Here is a 17,033-nt window from a genome sequence, read left to right on the forward strand (position 1 = left end):
TAACCGAAGGGCTCCAGTGGGAAGAAAGAGAAGGTTGGAGGTTACAGGACGACGAGGTCCTAGGATGGTGAGTAGGATTGTCGTCAGCAGGAGGCGGTTGGAGGGGCAAACGCAAGCGATCGCCTTGTCTGCACGTGGAAGGTCGAGGAAAGGGTGACAGATGGACTTCGCACAGTTCCAAAGTATGAGATGTTGAAGGCTCTGGAGAAGGATCCTTCCTGGCACTGCGCTGAAGGAGACGAAGAAGTTCCTCCTTCGAAGAGGGAGAAACCCCAAGGTCTCGAAAATGGCTCCCCGGTGGCTGGAGGTGAAGTTGCTCCTCTAGGGGAAGCAACTAACCCCCATTACCCGGGGTTGCCAATGAGTTAGTTGGTCTGAGCTCCTGCTCGATCATCCCTCGGAAGAACACGAACGAAAAGGAGCTTTAGAAAGAGATTTGGGAAAGCGAGAGGAAGAAGAACACGCTTTCCTCGCCCCTGAGGCGAAAAGATCGGGCTTATTCTTCTTCTTTCTGCGCCGCCCAAATTTCTCCCATTGGAAGGCAGGCCACTCCCTACAGTCAGTGCAGAGCGAACCTTGCTCGCAACGATGCCCTCTACACGAAGGTCACAGAGAGTGCGGGTCGGTATCCAGCGTTGACATGAAGGTACCACACGCAGCAACCTTGCACCCAGAACAGGTCCGCATGAAGGCGATCCGAAGAAATCGCGCACATCTGACAAGAAAAAGCAATTAAAGATCTCCAATGACGGCCTTGGGAGGAGAGAAAGGAGATGTCCACTCTCTACCGAGCCAGAAGAGAGTGACATAACTCACAGATGTGAGAGTATATATAGAGGTGGTTGGGTAACCCCCCAGCCACCCCACCTCGCACTTTAAGGCTAATGCCTACCTTCCAGCTTCGCCGAAAGATAATCCAAATAAATAATGGAAGGTTTGTTAGTATGGGAACAACTGAAAGGTATTGTAACAAAAGCAATGCTTTAATACACATAAAAGCTACTGTATCTACAACTAACCTTCAAATGTGTTACTATTTCAAGCCAATGTCGTTCACTCCTTGGAGTACTTTGATTTGTTGTTTGGAGAGTCTTATGATGAGGAGATGATGCTTTTTTCTGTGAAGATTCTTCAAGCTTTGCTTCCATAGTCTAGTGAAAAAAAAAAATTCGCTAACAATATTTATCAGCACATTAATTTTACTATAAGATCTAATATAATAATCACATTCCATCAAAAAAGATACAATAATCCCTACTGTATCTGCACCAATATTTCAAATGGGGTTGAGGATATAGTCAAAGCACAGATAGGGGAAGTAACTTAAGAAGTACCCTAGGCTAGTCTGACAATAATTAATCACTCATATTATTAGTACAGTAGCTAAGCTAGCAATAATTTTATACTACTACTAGTAAGACTTGTTGCACTAACTGTGAAATGACTGTAAATGACTAAATAATGTAAACAGTATATTTTTTGTTCTAAATTAGTTGTCTAAAAGAAAGATGCATAAGTTTTGGTTGTTGTCTGCTAAACATCAGCAAACTTTTGTATGTTTAAAATTTTAATACAATACAGTATATGTGTGAATAATGAATACAGTAAATGTGTGTTAATATTACATTTTGTTTTTATTCAAATACCTTGTATGTTGTAGTAGAAAACTGATTTGTAAATGTGCATCTTTCGCATAATTAGATTATTTTGACAAGGTTGTTGTCTGTGTTGGATATGGTTAGTTCGTTGCATATTACTTTTTGGGGGGGTAATTTGATCAAATTCCCTGAAATATTCATGGTAGTTTTATTTTTGTTAAAATTCTTACTGCGAAAATAGAAAAAATAAAACTGCCCCACGAAATTCCCGGCTTACAGTAGATCCACTCATATCCACACTTTTACTAAGCAGTGGGTGCACAGACAAGTTTGGCTCATACTTAAATATGTACTGTTATGGGATAGAAGGAACTGGGAAAGAGCAAATGAGCATGGAATTATTTAATCATGAACAAACAACACTTTCACATACTGTACACTTAAAAGGACAAACATGAGAATAAGAGGTTACATAGATAATCAAATAGTACAGATTTGCCAACCTTGAGTTACCCTTCTATGCTGAATCAGGCACATTTTTGTAAAACCTGCTATCAACTTTTAACCTTTGCTTTTCCTGCTTTTCATCAAAATGCTACCCACTTCCTTCAAGAAGCTTACATCTCGCCCTATAACCATTGTTATCTGCATGTTAAATTACCAAATAGTGTACTGGAGACTTTCAGTATGGATAGTTAAATTATTGATTTTTATCAAAGGGATAGAGACTTACCAGCCCCATGAATTGAACTTTGATACATGCAGAGCTAGCCCAAATAAATATATTAAATCTTATTGATAGAAAATTAATAACAAATTAAACCCTATGATAAATAGATATCTAAATTTTATCAATTAAACCTGTTTCTTAAAAATATAAAAATAATAAAATCAGATAGAATGTCAGATAATGTTTTTTGACCAAAATATGTTTTAAAAACAGAACAGTAACAAAATATGATATTTTAATTATAAAATAAATTTTTGAATATACTTACCCGGTGAATATATAATAGCTGAGCCTCCGGCGGCTCGACAGAAAAACACACAAAAACTCGCGAGCGATCGCTATGAAGGTTGCGGGTGTGCCCACTAGCGCCAACTATCGGCCAGATACCGCATATACATGTAAACAGACCCAATTTTTCTCATCCCGCTGGGTCTCTATCGGGGAGGAAGGGGGGGCCTTTAATTTATATATTCACCGGGTAAGTATATTCAAAAATTTATTTTATAATTAAAATATCATTTTTAAATATTTAACTTAGCCGGTGAATATATAATAGCTGATTCACACCCATGGTAGTGGGTAGAGACCAGAGTTAATTAAGTTTACAGCGTATATGCTTAGAGTTTTTGACAGTTATATCATAACAAAACCCAAATATATAAAGGTACCTGGTAAGGAAGTTGACTTAGACGATTACTCTGCCTTATTAGTCTGTCTTCCTCATGAAGCCCAGCGATCCTCTTAGGATGCTGAAAGACTCCCAGGAGTTGAAGTATTAAGGGCTGCAACCCATACAACAGGACCTCCTCAAACCCCTAATCTGGGCGCTCTCAAGAAATGACTTTGACCACCCGCCAAATCAACCAGGATGCGAAAGGCTTCTTAGCCTTCCGTACAACCCAAAAAACAATATTAAAAACATTTCAAGAGACAGATTAAAAAGGATATTGGAATTAGGGTAATGTAGTGGTAGAACCCTCACCCACTACTGCACTCGCTGCAACGAATGGACCCAGTGTGTAGCAGTCCTCGTAAAGAGTCTGGACATCTTTTAAGTAAAATGACGCGAACACTGACTTGCTTCTCCAAAAAGTCGCGTCCATAATACTTAGCAGAGATTTATTTTGCTTGAAGGCCACGGAGGTTGCTATAGCTCTAACTTCGTGCGTCTTAACCTTAAGCAAACATCGGTCTTTCTCATTCAAGAGAGAATGAGCTTCTCGTATTAAAAATCTGATAAAATATGACAAAGCATTCTTTGATATAGGCAATGATGGTTTCTTAACTGAGCACCATAATACCTCAGATTTACCTCGTAATGACTTAGTACGAGCTAAATAGAACTTAAGAGCTCTAACAGGACATAATACTCTTTCCAGTTCGTTGCCTACGATCTCTGATAAGCAAGGAATATCAAAAGATTTAGGCCAAGGACGAGAAGGCAGTTCATTTTTGGCCAGGAAACCAAGTTGAAGTGAACAAGTGGCTTTTTCTGTAGAAAAGCCGATGTTCTTACTGAAGGCATGAAGTTCACTGACCCTTTTAGCCGAAGCCAAGCACACTAGGAAAAGTGTCTTGAGGGTGAGATCCTTCAGGGAGGCTGAATGTAATGGCTCAAACCTGTCTGACATGAGGAACCTTAGGACCATGTCTAAGTTCCATCCAGGAGTTGCCAAACGACGTTCCTTAGAGGTCTCGAAAGACTTAAGGAGATCTTGGAGATCTTTATTGTTGGAAAGATCTAAGCCTCTATGTCGAAAGACCGAAGCCAACATGCTCCTGTAGCCCTTAATCGTGGGAGCTGAAAGGGAGCGAACCTTTCTCAGATGTAAAAGAAAATCTGCGATTTGGGCTACAGAGGTACTGGACGAGGACACAGATGCTGACTTGCACCAGTCTCGAAAGACTTCCCACTTCGACTGGTATACTCTAATGGTAGAAGCTCTCCTCGCTCTTGCAATCGCACTGGCTGCCTCCTTCGAAAAGCCTCGAGCTCTTGAGAGTCTCTCGATAGTCTGAAGGAAGTCAGACGAAGAGCGGGGAGGCTTTGATGGACATTCTTTACGTGGGGCTGACGTAACAGATCTACCCTTAGAGGAAGACTTCTTGGAAAGTCTACCAGCCATTGAAGTACCTCGGTGAACCACTCTCTCGCGGGCCAGAGGGTAGCAACCAACGTCAACCTTGTCCCTTCGTGAGAGGCGAACTTCTGCAGTACCTTGTTGACTATCTTGAATGGTGGGAATACATATAAGTCCAGAAGAGACCAATCCAGTAGAAACGCGTTTATGTGGATTGCTTCTGTATCTAGGACTGGAGAGCAATAGATTGGTAACCTTTTGGTCAACGAGGAGGCAAAGAGGTCTATGGTGGGTTGACCCCAAGTAGCCCAAAGACTCTTGCCCACGTCCTTGTGGAGGGTCCATTCCGTGGGTATCACCTGACCCCTCCGACTGAGACAGTCTGCCAAGACGTTCAAGTCCCCCTGGATGAATCTCGTCAACAGGGAGATGCCTCGATTACTTGACCATAAGAGAAGGTCCCTTGCGATCTCGAGCAGCGTGAAGGAGTGTGTGCCTCCTTGCTTGGAGATGTACGCCAAAGCTGTGGTGTTGTCTGAGTTGACCTCTACCACTTAGTTTCGAAGAAGCTTTCGAATATCATCAAGGCCAAGTGGACTGCTAATAGCTCCTTGCCGTTGATGTGCATGCTCTTCTGACTTGAGGTCCACAGACCCGAGCATTCCCGACCGTCCAGGGTCGCACCCCAACCCAAATCCGACGCGTCTGAGAACAACACGTGGTTTGGGTTCTTGACTGCTAGGGATAGTCCCTCTCTCAGACTGATATTGCTGTCCCACCATTTCAGGCATGCCTTTACTGGTTCGGAGACTGGGAATGATACCGTCTCTAACGTCTTGTCCTAGTTCCAGTGAGAGGCTAGATGGAACCGGAGAGGCAGAAGGTGTAGTCTCCCTAGTGAGACAAACTGCTCCAGGGATGAGAGAGTCCTTACGAGACTGTTCCAACTCCTGACTGAACAAACGTTCTCTTTTCAGCATTAGTTGGACTTCGAGCAGGGCTTGTTCTATTCGGGTGGCAGACGGAAAAGCCCAAAAAAACTGGACTGCGAATCTCCATCCCCAAATATAGAATAATCTGGGATGGGATCAGTTGGGACTTTTAGGTTGACTAAAAGTCCCAACTCCATGCCAGACTCAACGTCCAATGTAGATCCTGCAGACAGCGAAGACTGGACGATGCTCTGAGAAGCCAGTCGTCCAAGTACAGGGAGGCTCGGATCCCCGATAGATGGGGGGATTTTGCCACATTCCTCATGAGCCTCGTAAACACGAGAGGAGCAGGACTGAGGCCAAAGCACAGGGCTCGAAACTGATACCCCACATTACTGTAAACAAACCTCAGAAACGGTTGGGAATCCGGGTGTATAGGAATGTGGAAGTATGCCTCCTGAAGGTTGAGAGAGACCATCCAGTCGCCTTCCATTAATGCTGTCAAGACAGCCTGGTAGACTTCATCGTGAAGTTTTTCTTGACAATGAACACATTGAGCGCACTTGCCTCTTACGTACTCCTGCAGTGAACATGGCTGCCAGATCATTGGAGCCATCCCTGAGGGACTTGTTCCTGCAGAGAACGTGGCTGTCAGATCATTGGAGCCATCCCTGAAAGCCTTGTTTATGCATGACATAATTGTACAGCAAAACTTCAAACGCTCGAAAAAAACTCCTAACAGGATATGGTCTAGCTCTGAAGTCGACCATAAAATCTTGGAGCGTCTCATGGCCAGGCGCCAGGGAGAGTCTATGAGGTTTGAGAAGTCTATCTGGGCAGAGGCAGGAACTCCCAAGCCGAGAACTTCTCCCGTGTCATATCAGACTCTCGCTCTATAAGCCAGCTTAAAAGTAGGGAAAGCAAAGGCTGTCTCCCCCAAACTCCTCCTGGTGATTAACCAGTCGCCTAGCAAACGTAAAGCTCTCTTAGAAGAGCGAGAGAGCACTAGCTTATAAAACAACGGCTTCGAAGTAGCTAGGCCTAGTGTAAACTCTGACGTTTAGGCGAACGAGGAGCAGCAGTTACAAAAAGATCCGGACAAAGATCCTTAAAAATCAGCATGATTTATTTAAAGTCCATAGAGGGCTGAGCAGCTTTAGGCTCCTCTCCGTCTAACAGAGTCCTCAAGGGAATATCAGTAGGAGGGGGATCAGCAAATTCCTCATCTGAAGGAACCTTGTCCGACAATAGCTGAGTCTCAAGCAAGGGAGAGACCTGCCGTGGTGGCAATGCTTGACAAGCAGAGTCCACATGCAAAGGAGCAATCAGTAGCAGTCAAGGACGCTATGTCATGTAACTGCTTAAAGGACTGACCAGTAACAACAACAGGTGCGGGAGGACGTTCGACGTCAACTCGAGACTGCCTTGACTGCTTAGACTGAGCAGTCAAAACAACTCTTGACTGCGGTGCTTGACGCTCAACGTCAAAACAAGTCAACTATGCTGGTTGGTGAACGTCCTGAACGTCAACAAGAGCAAGCGGCAGCGGCTGAACGTCCACAAGCGGCTGAGAGTCAACACGGGACTGCATCGAGTGAGGCTCTACAAAACACGATTGACGTGACTTTGTAACGTCAATGTCAACAGGACGAGCAAAGGCTCGTTTGGGCGGCTGACGGCCAAGATCTCGATCAGCTAAGCGGCGAGGATCATCGTGAACCTGCTCAACAGAATAGTCCTCCATAAGAGAGGCAAGCTTATTCTGCATGTCTTGCCATACAACCCATTTAGGATCAACGGGAATGGTTGCGGTAAGAGACGAGGGTAACGTCTGTGACTGCAAAACCTTGCCTACAAAAAGACTCTCGGAGCCTGTGTTACGCTTTTGTTTAGGCGGCGAGCAGTCTTCCGATGACTGCATAGGGTCAGAGCTGTCCTAAAGGTTAAAACCAGGACGGTGGACCTGTCCTGAAAGGACTGACTTTCGCTTAAAGGCCCCCGAAACCTTGTTCCACGGTTTCTTATGCGAAAAGCCTTCAGATGACGAGGAGAAAATCGTCTCGCTCGTCTTATGGTAGGGGCGGTGTTGATGAGACACGCCTGAAACCATAGAGGGAACGTCTGTTCGCTGATCAAGTCCTCTCGAACCCATAAGTCGTACGACATTACTTCTCCCCTGGGCTTGGGAGCTTGCAAGAGGTCTCGGACTAGGCGAACGACAGGCACGAACAGACGAACCCTCGGTCGCAACACTGATAACACTTTGCGCAATTATCACTTTATCACTACGATTTTCTGTTTTGCACTTACTTCACTGAAATCGAATTTTTCAACAATTCACATTAGGTATGAATAAAACAGATTTCTACCTGAAGCACGCAATTCTACCCTCATCAAAAGGTTATAATTGCGAAATCAGTCGTATAATGTAAGCACATTAATACAAGCAAAACACAGTAAACATATATTAAGATCAAAAGATCAATGGCTGGGAAGGAGACTAAACACTAGTTCATTCAAAACTACGTTTTCAATCTCTCACCGTACAGTGCCTTGGGACGAGAATAAAAACTAAAAACGTTTTATCCTTTCTCCCCGTACAGAGACTAGGGACGAGAGTAAAAAACTGACTCGAGAACAACGTTACTCGCTTGGGACGAGAATAAAGATCGGAACGTTCTCTCTTCCTCTCTCTCTCTCCGTCTCTCTCTCTCTCTCTCTCTCTCTCTCTCTCTCTCTCTCTCTCTCTCTCTCTCTCTCTCTCTCTCTCTCTCTCTCTCTCTCTGATTTCGCACCGAAGAGAAGAGCCCACTTACCTTTCGTCAATAAACAGGTTATTTGACCAAAGGAAAAAACTGAAAGGTTTTTCAATTAACAATTTCCTTTAAAATAGTATTTAAAACATTTAAGTTTGAAAGAAGAATGAACAAAACGTCAGAATCGATTTACTCTTTCTGCAAAGTGAAACCGTGATTCTCTCTCTCTCTATCGTAACGATAGAGCGCAAACTGCGTAGCATAAATAAACTAAACGTTAGTTCATCTTTGAAACAGTACAAAGACTATTCAAAGAAAATCTTTCATAAAATATCTACTAAAAAATATTCATTTAATAAGTTTTAAATCATTTGCTCTGTAAAAGTTATTTACGATTGAAAGGGCTCAACGTTGTTTAACTTCGGTTTCCAAGTTAGGACCGCCTACTCTCGGATTAGAGGAGGAATAGGCAAGGTCGCATATAAACAAATCATTAAAATTTATCTTGATGTTTATTATAAATGGAAAGCTAATCGAAGAGGCCTAATAAAGGCGGTTGAGATATAAAATATATAGAGGAAAATCTATAATTAATTTATAACGTGATAAGATAATTGCTAAAAGCCTAAAACACACTTCCGTACTAAGGGAAGGGTTGGCCATTTGTCAAAGAAAGTCCAAAAAACAATCCAAAGTCATCAAAAATTAAATCTATCCAAAAACGAGTTCAAGATTTAAGTTGAAGATAAAACACCTGCACTGCGAAAGCTCAAACCAAAAGGAAGTACTTCACCAAATATGTTGAGAAAACTCCAGGTTATACAGCGAGTATTGATACGTCTTGTCGTTAAGGCCGACAGAGAAAAATTGGGTCTGTTTACATGTATATGCGGTATCTGGCCGATAGTTGGCGCTAGTGGGCACACCCGCAATCTTCATAGCGATCGCTCGCGAGTTTTTGTGTGTTTTTCTGTCGAGCCGCCGGAGGCTCAGCTATTATATATTCACCGGCTAAGTTAAATATTTACCTCCGCCAAGCGGCGGAGGTTATGTTTTCGGTTCGGTTTGTTTGTTTGTTTGTTTGTTTGTTTGTTTCTCTGTTTGTCTGTCTGTCTGTGGACAACGTAGAGGCCACATTTCTACACGGAATCACTTCAAACTTGGCCAAGTAGTTCCCCAATGTGTATGGAAGAACTGATTAAATTTTGGTCAAGGTCACCCCAAGGTCAAGGTCACAGGGGTCACTGGTGTCACTATGACATAAGTGGCCATATCAAGAGACAGAAATAAAGCACTGACTTTTGCATAAGCCAACAGGGAAGTCCTAGTCCAGGCGCAACCTATGGGTGATGTTCAAATTTATAAAGGTCAAAGGTCAAGGTCATATTGGTGCATTATATCAATGTCATATTAAGTTAAAATCGAACACACCCACAAGAGCTTCCCAATGCTACCAACACACAAACAGTCAAAAGTCCTTCAACCTCAGTGTCAGGTAACTGCCAAGGCCATTGAATGGTTAAGCTAAATTAAAGGTCAAACGTTACTTGAAAGTCGAAGTCACATCAATTCATGATTCTAGGACATATGGCGCTCTAGGTCACCTTGGCGGAGGTATGTCCTCTACGAGGACCATGTCCGCGTTCAGGACTTGCTCACTTGTTAAAAATGTATTTAATGGTTAAAATGTCTCACTAACTCCACTTGGGTCAAATTTTGTATGATCAATACATGATCTTGCTAAAATTACTTCCATCCTCTTGCATGATGATTTCCATGGTAAAATAATGGGTTTAACTGTATTTGTTTTAATTTATTTTTTTTTGATTCATTATTCCACATTGTTCACCATTTTCTTACTATAAAATACTTTATGATACTTATATTTTCCTTATCAGTAATTTAATGTTGTTGTGGTAGATCTATTGCTAACTTCCAGCAGCATCTAACATACAGTATTTAAAAATTCATCCCTTGTGAATAGAATTTATTGAGCTCTTCAATTTAAAATAAAATCTGCTTCTTATAAGCATAACCTTTTATGGCTTCTGTGGTACTTCTTGAAATAGAATAAATGACAAACTTATGATTCATTTCACTTCAATCTTAATAAAGTCAGTTGCTAATAAAATCGCAGATAGTTTAGATGTCAATACTGATACTGACTAGGTAATGAGAGCCAACTTTTTTTGTCTGAGGATACTGCAGCACCCATTTAAGATTTAGACACATCAGTATAGATAACATAATGAGGTTCTTTCCTTTGAATATGTTCCAAGCCATGTTATTTACGAGACTAGGAATATAATTATAATTTTTGATAAATAAAAAAGTTGAAAGCATATTCTTGTTTTCTTAAAATACAGTGGACAGTCAAAAGACTGAAATCTGTACTAACTGGATCAACCAACTGAATACATAATTAAGCCAATACCGAACCTTCAAAAAGAATAAATTATTTTACAGGCTGTCTGAACTTTTCATGTTAGCTTATACAGTAACAATGATTTGAAACAACTATTGGAAAAAAAAAGAATTCTTTGCAAGCATTTGGTCAACTCACAGCCTTCATATGTAAATGTGCTGTATTAATCTCAACAGGGAAAAGTTCATAAAGATCTATGCTACATATATATACAGTGTACAACTTACCTTTCTCTCTAATGACAGCTTTTTCAAGTCCTCCTTACATGTAATGTTGATATTTTCCAACTCTTCTATTTTATGTTCTGCCTCTCTAAGCTTAGCTTGGTGGCTTACAGCCTTGTCTTCAGTACTTCTAAGTTCACCCGACTTCTTTTCTAATTCATTCTTAGAATTGGCTAAATCTACTTGCTTTTTTTCCACTTCTCTTTCTAATGCCTGAATCTGGCCTTTTAAAGCTTCAACCTAAGGAGCATAATATAAAATTTACACTTCTGGAAAATATATTATACAAGTACAGACCTCAATGAAAAAGGGTTATGCTACAGTGATAGGAAAGTACAAATCTAAGTTTTTGCATAAATACTACTATGACCTACTGTATTTTATACAATGGAACTACTTCAAACACATTCAACTTCCTTTACATATAAGGCCTTTACAAAACTATGTACTGTACAACAACGGTAAATAAAATTCCTTCCAAATCAATCGATGATGGCAGTCAAAACAGAAAGCTGAAAGGAAGCCATAAGGAAATTCTTTCCCAAAAATGTATAGCACCTATAATTTATATTGTATACAAATTTGAAACTTCTCAGATTGAACATATTTATATTCTTCAAAATCCCAGGAAGTTCCTATACAGAATTTTAGTTTACAGACACCACACTCACCAAATACAAAAAGAATATGTAAAACATTTCAGGGTTACAAGTGTTACTATCATTTACTTACGGTACTTATAAAACTCTAATAAAATATTAATCATGACTTGAAACAAAAACAAAGATGTATCCTTATGATTATGATTGCAGTATATGTTATATGACCATGATTTTAAAATCGAACTATGTATATCTGTCCTTACTAAAGAGTACTGTACATTATATACAATTACTGATAAATAAAATCCAATTCCAGGGTTATTAGAGTAAATTCACCTTTTTTTAAAGGAAACTCTTGTGCAAAAGAGACAGGAAGAGAATCAATATATATTCCAATGGATATCCTTATACAAGGGAGATAGTTAGAGAATAAACTAATATTACTATAGTCATGTTATATAAGAGTGAGTGTCAGGCTTCCTATACTCAGTTTTTATCCGAAGAACATTGCACTCATTCGCAGGGGTGCCTTTTTAGCTCAGAAAAGTTTCCTACTAGCTGATTGGTTGCAAGTATTTTGTCTGAATAACATTATTGTTTTCTAATAATCACTCTTTGATAGAGAGAGGAGGTTCTAACATTCTAATTACCTATTTTCAATTTTTCCTAGAAGGGGAGGAGATGGAGGTCACCGTAGCTCCTTCATTACCCCCTTGAACAGACAGTATAAAAATCCATAAACCTCTGTTCTGGCTGGCTACAAGGCAGCCACAACATCCTGGCCGTCCATGACTCTGGTAGCCAGGAGGACCAGGGTAGCCGGGAACTGGGTCACAGCCTACACAAGGTTCTGGCCCTGGCTCTAAGTACCAGCTATGGGAGGCCTGTACCATGGACCTGTGGCCCCGGCACCACCTCTCCCAAGGGAAAGATATTGCCTAGGGGAACCCTATGTTCGCAACAATGGCTGGGCTGGCCTCCCTAGACTTCAACCTCTTCCACTTCATCTGAGAAAAAGACGTAGCAGGAATAAAAACTTACACGCTTCTTCCTCTTCCAGGCTCTTGCTCTTGGCTCTGCAAGAAGAGTGATTGAGGTCTGAGGACTGTCGACAACGACACTCCCCCGAGGGAAGAAACCACATGGGTTGCTCCAACAGGAGCCACAACACTGGGGCCCACCATCACCGGAGAAGTAGAGGGCACACTCAAAAGGCCCCAAGAGGCGGGGCCAAAAGCACATCCACTGACACTGAGGGAGGAAGAACAAGCAAAAGACCCCCGGGCACAAGGGTCGGGGCGACGGACACAGGGAAGGGTGCGAGGAACACTGGCACTGGATCAAGGATAGGGATTACACTGGGGACATGCCTTTCACAGCCCAAAGGGCATTGACCCCAACCCTGACTCCAGCCTGTTGCCAGCCAGGCTAGGGGCAACCCAACCACATTTAACTTTCTTTTTAGGGTGGGGGGAACCACCAAGCTCCCTGACACTAAAGCCTTCACCACTGGCAACACAGGTGATTCATGAGTCATATATAAATGCAACGGGGATACCAGGGGAGCATCAGCCTTGGCTACCAACTCCCTCAAAAAAGTTATAGAGGGCATACTTGGAAGACCAAATGAACCCAATGACTTCCTTAGGTCAAACTTGTTGTCCACAGTCTGCATGATCACAGAAGAGTCCTCAGGCTCTGAAGGGTAGTGATGAACTTTAGGGGTTCCTTACACACCAACAAAGCCTGAAAAACCAGCCAATGTTGATCCATATTCTCCTGACCCCTGCAGTGTATTTTCCAGGGACCGATCGAGGGGCATAAGCACACGGGCTGCAGCAGCAGTCCCCTTCCCCAGGACAGCAGCAGCAACAGACATTGTCAGTGTCTTCTTGGGCTTGCCCAGTCAACTACGATGAACGCCTTGTGCACTTCTTCCCCTACAGGGCATATGCCTGCCACTGCACCTGAGGCCACAATTGACACTTGGAGCACAGACATGACCCCTACAAGCAGCACACTGGAAGAGTGGATCCACAGATGTCTCCACCATGAAGCAGTTGCCGCATCCACCCTTCCCCTGCCAAACACAAAATTCTGGCTTTAATTCCATTTCCATAACTACACTGCAAAAAGAGAAGGAATTAGAAGTTTTGTAGAAGCTCTGTATAATACGTCCGTGCCATACAGCTGTCAATGAAAAAGTGAATAGTCTTTGATTGAAAAGGAAGCAGGGCTTCTCAACACCATGGCTGAACCAATCGGATAATTGTTCGTTATCAATTTTCAACAACTGTTCCAGCTAGCACTGAAGAAATCTCCCTAATCAAAGGACGAAGATTTGTATGTCACGCAGGAACAACTAGGCAATAATATGGAAGACAGTGTTGTTCTTTTTGTACAATACAATGTCACTAGCATACGTCATGAACCAACGGGGTATAAGACATCCATCCCTGTACATACTGGATAGCGGACAACTGTTATTGTGGCTGAATCTCAGAGGATTCACCCAACTTGCTCTGTTCATTCTTTACAAAAAACAAATGTATTAGCACACCAGCTAAGCAGGAAGAATCAGATTTTTCCAAAAGAATACTCTCTACGACCTTTGATTTGCTGAGATATTTGGAAGGCCAAGTAAAACTTCCATGGGACGAGAGTTTCTCATAAAGGTTGTAGTCTCGTATGTAAGGGTTTTTTAGCCCAGGCCTTGCCATCGAACACTTTCTCGCTAGTGAGAAAAACCACCACCTAATGCAGGTAAAGACCTACCTGCTAGAGGGATTGAACTGAATAGATTGGGAAAAAATCTTTCTGCTCTGCTTCCATCCTAGCGGTAGTGAGATTGACTCTGATTTTGCAGAACTCCAGGTTATGAGAACACAACTAGGGTTACAAGAGCCCAGGGGTTCAGTGTAACACCTGTAACAAGAGCACGATGGCTCAGCGTGGTGAGGGTTGCGTGAGCCAAAAGGCTTAGTGTGACGCAGGTTACGAGAGGGCAAAGGCTCGACGTAACCGGGGTTGCGAGAGCCCGAGGGCTCAGCGCAACAGGAAGTAGAATACTCCAGGTCACGAGAGCCCAAAGGCTCAATGTAACAAGTAGAAAGAGAGCCCAAAGGCTCAACGTAACTGGTATAACGAGAGCCCGAAAGTTCAGCATAACCGGGGTTGCGAGAGCCAAAGGGATCAGCACAACGTAAACCCAAAGATTACGTGCTACTAGAACCTGAACGCTCAACCTGACTAAGACCTGAAGGTCCCAAGTTATGAGACTCCGAAGGCTCAACGTAATGGGAGCCCGAAGGCTCAGTATGACTGGGGTTGCGAGAAGTCAGTGTAACGGGAACCCGAAAGTTCCAGGCCACCTGAGCCCGAAGATTCAACATGACTAGGACCAAAAGGTCGCAAGTTACGAGAACCCAAAGGCTTAACATAATGGGAGCCTAAAGACTCAGGGTCACGAGGGTCCAAAGGCTCAGTGCGATGAGGACCGTAAGGTCTCAGGCTATGAGAACCCGAAGGCTTACATAACCAGAGCCTGAAGGCTCGGGGTCCCACGAGCCCGAAGACTTAGTGAGAGGAGGACTGGAAGGTCCCAGGTTGCAAGAGCCCGAAGGCTCAACACAACGGGAGCCCGGAGGCTCGAGGTCATGAGAGCTCGAAGGCTCATTGTGATGAGGACCAAAAGGTCCTAAGCTACGAGAACCGAAGGGGTCAACATAACCAGAGCTCGAAGGCTCGGGTCCCGTCAGCCCGAAGGCCTAGTGAGACGAGGACCCAAAGGTCCCAGGTTATGAGAGCCCAAAGGCTTAATGTAACCGGAGCCCAGAGGCCCGGGGTCGTGCAAGCCCAAAGGCTCAGCGAGACCGTAACAAGAACCTGAAGGAACTGCGTGACTTGAACCCGATGATTCAAAAGGACGTCTCCTTACTAGCGGTAAGGAACACGCCACGAGGCCCAAAAAGCTTGGAAGCTTAGTCTCTCGAAAGAGAGGAATATTCTCCCGAAAGAGAACATCGCCTAGATCCATGCTCTACCTCCCCCTTGGGGAAGAAGCATAGGCATAAGCCATATGCTGATCACAAGCAATTCTCTCTTGCGAATGAGAAAGAATTTCCCCCGGAGGAGGAATATGCCTAGGACTTTGCTCTTCTGCCGCCCCTGGAGGAGAAGCAATGTCTTCGTCATCGGCCATGGGAGATTAAAGTCAGTCCAACAGGCAGCAGCACCTACACCCACAGGGTAAGGCTCCGCTTCCAAAGAAGGAGTGTGCTTCCGCTCAACGTCCAACTAAAGGAGTTCGAACAGAACTTCCTTCAAAGGGGGAAGGGTTATGAGAGCCTGAAGGCTCAGCGCAACAAGGTACCAAAGACCCAATGTTAAGAGACCTCAGAGGCTCAGCATAACAGTAGCCCAAAGGCTTGAGGTCATGTGAACCCGAAGGCTCAGCATAATCGTAACGAGAACTCAAAGGGACACGAGATAACCATAAGGTTCAAAAGGGCATCTCCTACCACAGGGAGAGGAGGATGCCCAGGGTGAAGAGGGGTCAGAAACTCCTCCACCTGACAGACCACCAAAGGGGAACGTTTAGCAGGTTCATCCGGAGAGGGAGTCTGCTCTGTTACCAAAAAGGTGATCACATGCTTTCTCTCGCAAACAAGAGGAATGTTACCCCAAAGGAGGACATCGCCTAGGACAATGCTTTACCCCAGCCACAGGGGGAAGAAGAGTAGGCGTACGGCACAAGCTGGTCACAGAACAGAGAGATGTTTTTTCGAATGAGGACCTTGCCTTGGACTTTGCTTTCCCTAGCCCAAAGGGGAGAAGCGCAGTTTTCAGCGACGAGATAGCAGCTGCTGATCTTTGTCAAGCTCTCGGCAATTCTCCCCGTAAGCGGGAAGCTCTCCCTCGGAAGGAAGAGCAGTCCAAGACCCGGGGAGGTTAACTCTCCTTTGAAAGGGCAAGTTCTCCAACCCCTTGCGGCGGACCTCCTGGCAGCTTTCTCTTCTTCCTGTCAACAAGCCTTTTTTAAGTAGAAGGTCGGCATTGAGCACTACCTGAGAAATGAAGCTGAGGTGAGTTTCTGGGTTTACCTCTTAGGGATCCCCCAACTGGAACACTCAAAGGAACCCAGTACACCACTGCACTCATTCCCACGCCTGAGCATGAGGAATGAAGGGAGAGGCGAAGAGTGAAACAGAGACTGTACCACTATCAGCAGGGACCTTGTCCCGAAACGAAAAGATCATAACTAGGAAGCTGATCAGGAGCTGCCACAGGCAGGGAGTTCCCTTCAGCGCAACACTGAGACGGGGCAGGAGCGGCCATTTCCCCAAGATCAAACGAATTTGCTCTTACTGTGTCGGCAGATTTAGCCGAACGAAAAAGAACGGCATCGCTAATTGAGGAAAAATAAAAGTTATGACAGAAACTCCATCGGGAGGATCACCTAACCCACTTACAGAAAGGGAGACCCCTAAGAGAACAAAAACATAATAAGGGCTGCGTACTCCCTTCGCCGGCCGTCATAGACATGAGAAGGAGAGCGGTGGCATAAGAACTATAAAAATAGAATTACAAATCATAAATTAGCTGCAACAGTTATCATTTCAACTTAGTTACTGAAGTAACCGATCGGGAGCACCACCTAACCTGCAAAAGGGAAAAGATGTTCCT

At 43.6% G+C, this 17,033-nt stretch overlaps 1 protein-coding gene across 4 annotated transcripts in view; it reads right to left on the reverse strand.

The window, feature by feature from the left end:
- LOC137654540 (putative leucine-rich repeat-containing protein DDB_G0290503) overlaps positions 1–17,033 on the reverse strand; it is a 206,194-nt gene that overhangs the window by 82,904 nt on the left and 106,257 nt on the right. For all 4 annotated transcript variants that reach the window (XM_068388261.1, XM_068388262.1, XM_068388263.1 and 1 more), the window contains 2 exons: positions 10,750–10,986; positions 1,020–1,151 (listed from right to left, as the gene is read on the reverse strand). In XM_068388261.1, coding sequence (XP_068244362.1) covers positions 1,020–1,151; positions 10,750–10,986 — 369 coding nt within the window. The remainder of the gene's footprint in view (positions 1–1,019; positions 1,152–10,749; positions 10,987–17,033) is intronic.

Source organism: Palaemon carinicauda, chromosome 15, assembly GCF_036898095.1.
Source record: "Palaemon carinicauda isolate YSFRI2023 chromosome 15, ASM3689809v2, whole genome shotgun sequence".
Lineage (NCBI taxonomy): Eukaryota > Metazoa > Arthropoda > Malacostraca > Decapoda > Palaemonidae > Palaemon > Palaemon carinicauda.